This window comes from Ipomoea nil, unplaced genomic scaffold, assembly GCF_001879475.1.
Source record: "Ipomoea nil cultivar Tokyo-kokei standard unplaced genomic scaffold, Asagao_1.1 scaffold1264, whole genome shotgun sequence".
NCBI lineage: Eukaryota > Viridiplantae > Streptophyta > Magnoliopsida > Solanales > Convolvulaceae > Ipomoea > Ipomoea nil.
The window spans coordinates 206,174-210,989 of record NW_017617692.1 but is presented as its reverse complement, the minus strand read 5'-3'; the positions used below and the strand labels follow the sequence as shown (position 1 = coordinate 210,989).

The 4,816-nt window shown below is 36.0% G+C and overlaps 1 protein-coding gene across 1 annotated transcript; it reads left to right on the top strand.

Annotated features, from left to right (window-relative positions):
• The first annotated feature begins 2,130 nt into the window (after window positions 1-2,130).
• Window positions 2,131-4,155, top strand: LOC109184585 (probable WRKY transcription factor 28). The gene is made up of 3 exons (XM_019334602.1): window positions 2,131-2,697; window positions 2,801-2,944; window positions 3,472-4,155. Exons 1-3 carry the CDS (start codon window positions 2,207-2,209, stop codon window positions 3,878-3,880), a joined length of 1,044 nt encoding a protein of 347 aa, XP_019190147.1. The 5' UTR covers window positions 2,131-2,206; the 3' UTR covers window positions 3,881-4,155.
• The last annotated feature ends 661 nt before the right edge of the window (window positions 4,156-4,816 follow it).

Below are 4,816 nucleotides of genomic sequence, written 5' to 3'. Positions count from 1 at the left end.
CCACACTACCATAATTAGTTTAATTTTCGCATGTGATCATGTAATTAACATTTAAGTTCAATCAATATAGATGCAGCTGTACAATTAGATGCCTATTAATTATTTCTATTGTTTTCTCGCTCTCATTCATACAAACATATAATTCGTTTTTCCTAAAAATATTATGGAATAATATACAAGATACAAAAAATTTATGCTTTTAGACAAGTTGAACGATGTTAATATTAATGCAATTAGAGATAAAAATATATATATATTTGGCCGACATATATGTATTTATTCTTAATGAAACCACGTTTAAATTGCAAGAAGCTAGCTAGCAGCTTTCTGGCTATTTACGCTAGCTGAATACTGCTTTGTTTTTATTGCCTACTTTGGATCCATCCCCCCACCCCCACCTCCACCCCTACCCACCTTACCCACTTCTCTAATCTTTTATACACTATATATATATATATATATATATATATATATATATATATATATATAGAAAAACGCTCATATGTGGTCATGTCACTAGGTGTGGTCGTGTGGTCGTATGTGTGTCGTAGAATCAGTTTAATCTAAAGGCTGTGGTAATTCTGAGGATTTTCGCGCGTTTTAGTAAGTGGAGGTGTTATGGTAATTACAGTGACCATTTATAGCGGGCGCGTTCCAGAATACACCAACAGTGTTGACAACATACACCAATAGTGTAATAAAACACACCACAGTGAAACACACTAATGGTGTATTCCCATGTTATGGTAATTACAATGGCCATTTATAGCGGTTGAGTTCCAGAATACACCAACAATGTTGACAACATGCACCAATAGTGTAATAAAACACACAACAATGTGATTTTCCTTATTCCGGTGTTTTATGACAAGTTTACCCTTACAGTTCGCTGGGTAGGAAAATGTGCGTGAAAATACTGAAAAAATCTTGATTAATATGATTCATTAGATCTATCTAATCTAATGGTCTATAATTGACCATATGACCACACCTAACAACATGGCCACATGTGATCACTCCTCTATATATATATATATATATATATATATATATATATATATATATATATATATATATATATATATATATATATATATAAAGGATATGATCAAATAAGAACATGGTCATGTAAAAAGCACGGACTAATCTCAACCGTTTATCATGGTTAACCAATGATTAATGATTTTAGTAAAAAGAATTTTAAAGTTCTCAATATCACCCTTACACACATGTACCTTAAGTGCACACCTTTAACTATAAGGTGCAAAATTATATAACTTAAAGTGCATAAAGTTTTGAAAATTAATGTTTATAACTTTGTACTTGGAGCACACTTTTAAACTGTAAGGTGCATAACTTAAAAACTCTAGGTGCATAAATTTGCAAAATATTAAAATTGCCCAGATGAAGATCTAGGTGCATAATTTTGCAAAACTTTGAAAGTGCATAGATGAAACTCCGGGTGCATAAGTTTGCTCCTTAAAGTGCATGAATTTGCAGAACTTTGAAATTGGTACATGCATAGTCGATTCCTTCATGCTTGAGCTCATAAGCTTCTTCTCGCCTGTGAGTGATTAATTGATGTGTTGAAGATGCAAAGACATCAGAGATAGTAGAGAAGATGTCGTAGTTTTTTTTTTTTTTTTTTTTTTTTTTTTTTTTTTTTTTACCCCTCAATGCGTGAATTCGGACATAATCGACCATAAATTAAAAATTGCAACCAACGGTTGAAATCAAGTGATGAACGTTAGATGAATGGCTAGGATTCTCACACACACGCACGCAAGCATGCACGCGCACCCACACACGCACGTGCACGCGCACGCGCACACATATATACACTTATTTATTTATTTATTTATAACTTTCAAATTTTGAATAATGGGAAAAAGGGGGAAGAAAAAAGAAAAATACTGTGAAAGATACTCTTCATAGTTAACATGTAGCAATGGACTATAGAGGATTGTCAAATCTTCTTTACAGAAGGTGGAACCCACAATGGTAATAAAACATTATTTTAAACTATTATTAAAAATCAAATAATTAATTGATTGATTTGTTTATTCAAAAGACCTCAACCAAAATCTTCTTCTTTGTCAAAGCTTAAATAAAGACACACTACCATTTCTTTTTGTCAAACCCCCCCTCTCTCATCTTCTCTCTCTCTCTCTCTCTCTCTCTTTCTCTCTTTCTGTCTCTACTTTCCATGGCTGAAGAGTTGGGAGGAGATTTCTACTACCACCAACCCTTCCAAGATGACCGGCACGGCGGCTTCCTCTACTCCACCGCCCAAGCTTCATCCATGGCGGATTCTTCTTCCTTTCTTCATCATCATAATCACAATCAGATTAGCCTTCTCGATCCTTCCAGCCCGTATATCAGCTTCACCGACTTCTTACAAGGATCCAGCGACTTCGAAGCGTCCGCCGGCGTCGGATTCTCCTCGTCTCCGCCGCCGTTTTCCTCGGCCAAAGACGGCGAGCGGAGGCCGGTGAATGTGACGACGATGATGACGGATGCCGGCGGCGGCGGTAGTTCTGAAACCCCAGTCGCCATGACTCCTAACTCCTCCATTTCCTCCTCCTCCACTGAGGCCGGCGGCGGCGATAACGACGATTCAAAGCACAAGAGAGAGAAGGTGGCGAAGGAGACCGAAGGAGAAGACGACGGCGATGATAATAATAGCTCCAAGAAAGAGTATGTTCAGTTAGTTCAATCTCCGATCCAATTCTTTGTTTTACCATTTTTTTTTTTTTAGATTGAGATTAAAACTTATAAGTTTTGTTGTTTCTGGGGTTAGGAATAAGGGGAAGAAGAAGGGAGAGAAGAAACAGCGACAACCCCGATTCGCCTTCATGACAAAGAGTGAAGTTGATCATCTTGAAGATGGATATAGATGGAGAAAATATGGCCAAAAAGCTGTGAAGAATAGCCCTTATCCAAGGTATGTATATATATGTTACTTTCATTTGTACATTACTATTACCATACAAACACCCTAGAAAGTAACTTCATCAAGTCCAAACAATTGTATTTCCCAGCTACGATCACAAGGCTGGATTTACCCACCACACCCTCAGATCATAGCTTTAGATCGATTTTTCTGGTCATTCAAACAAACATCGTTGAAGCTAGTGATTGTAACCCTATTTAGAACAACTGTTTAATTTCGAGTCTGAACTCCCAGCCTTTTGTCTCAAACTCAAGTCCGTATAGTTTAATTGCACACTCAACTTGTCTTATAGTTTTTAGTTTGAGTGTGTGAAACTAGATTGATCTATTTTGATTTTTTCTTTTTATATAGTTTGGCAATATTCTAGTCAATATATGTTCAATTTTCCACATTCCTTGAATTGTGTATTGTCCCCTTTTATGGTGGTAGCTAGATATATCAATGTTTTGGACTATATATTAGGTTTCTTGTTAAATTTACTTAAAGATTCACTTTATTTATTTATTGTGTGAATGCAGAAGCTATTACAGGTGCACAAGTCAAAAATGCCCGGTGAAGAAACGCGTGGAGAGGTCATACCAAGACCCCTCCGTGGTGGTCACCACCTACGAAGGCCAGCACGACCACCACATCCCCACCAACCTCCGGGGGAGCCTCGCCGGAATGTTTCCGCCCTCCATGCTACCGACCTCCTCGCTGCTCGGTGGACCACCGCCGCCACACGGCGGCAGCGGCGGCGCCCTCCCTCCGGAGCTGATAATGGCCCAGATTAATAATCCGCTTCACCACCACCTCTACGGCGGCGCCGCCGCCTCCATGATGTTTCAGCCGCACCAAAATAATCTAACTCAAATGCATCAAATCCACCCTGACTTTGGCTTGCTTCAAGATATGGTTCCCTCCATGATTTTCAAGCAAGAGCCATGAGAGTTGATGATTGATTAACCTTTATCCATTGATCATAAACTTCTTTTATTATTTTTTTTTTCACATCTTTTTTTTTTTTTTTAAATATAGTTTTAATGTAATTCTCCTAGCTAGTTTAATTTTAGGTGTTTTGATTTTATGAAATATATATACAGATGTACCATATATATACATGACATGATGTATGCACTATATATATTACTTAGTACATCAATCATAGTATGGTGTACTTTATGTATAATTTTTATGTAACATTAATTTATATACCGGACTAATTTACATTTATATGCCTTTAAGATTTAATATCAAATTGAAATTTTCTACGTATATGTCAAATTATACCGTCCCGTCGCAGTTGGAGACTCCGTCGTCTACTTCTGTCCCCGGCCAGACATGATGGCTCTAAGGTTGGTGATGCTCAGATTGCTGGAGTCGTCTCCGGTGTGGTTACAGCCTTACAGGTAGTTTTTTTTAAGATTTTTTTTTTTAGTCCACGTGGCTACTTATGTCAGCATTAACCGTACGGTTACAGGTAAAACGCGTGATAACATTAATTTGACAAGTTGAGGGATTCAATTGAAACTTTTATATATTGATGATCTAATTGCTGTTTTGGGTGAGGACCTATTTGACTCTTATCCTTTTATTTATTTATTATACTCCATATCATTTTTTTTTTTTAATGTTGAAGTCCTGATTAGGGAAACGATTTGATTTTGATTAACTGTGAAAATAGTTGAAACGATTGACTAAATCTTTTATTATTATTATTATTATTATTATTATTATTATTATTATTATTATTATTATTATTATTATTATTATTATTATTATTATTATTATTATTATTATTATTATTATTGTGAAACATTTATATTTATATTGCACAGGATGGAGGGTTCAGGGGTTATATACTGTAACAATTTATTTTTATAA

What these genes read in the sequence shown, in the direction of transcription:
- LOC109184585 (XM_019334602.1), top strand. Translation starts at nt 2,207, where the DNA reads ATGGCTGAAGAGTTGGGAGGAGATTTCTACTACCACCAACCCTTCCAA. An exon ending in AATAATAGCTCCAAGAAAGA is followed by an intron (nt 2,698 to 2,800) that starts GTATGTTCAGTT and finishes TTCTGGGGTTAG; the next exon opens with GAATAAGGGGAAGAAGAAGG. An exon ending in AAGAATAGCCCTTATCCAAG is followed by an intron (nt 2,945 to 3,471) that starts GTATGTATATAT and finishes GTGTGAATGCAG; the next exon opens with AAGCTATTACAGGTGCACAA.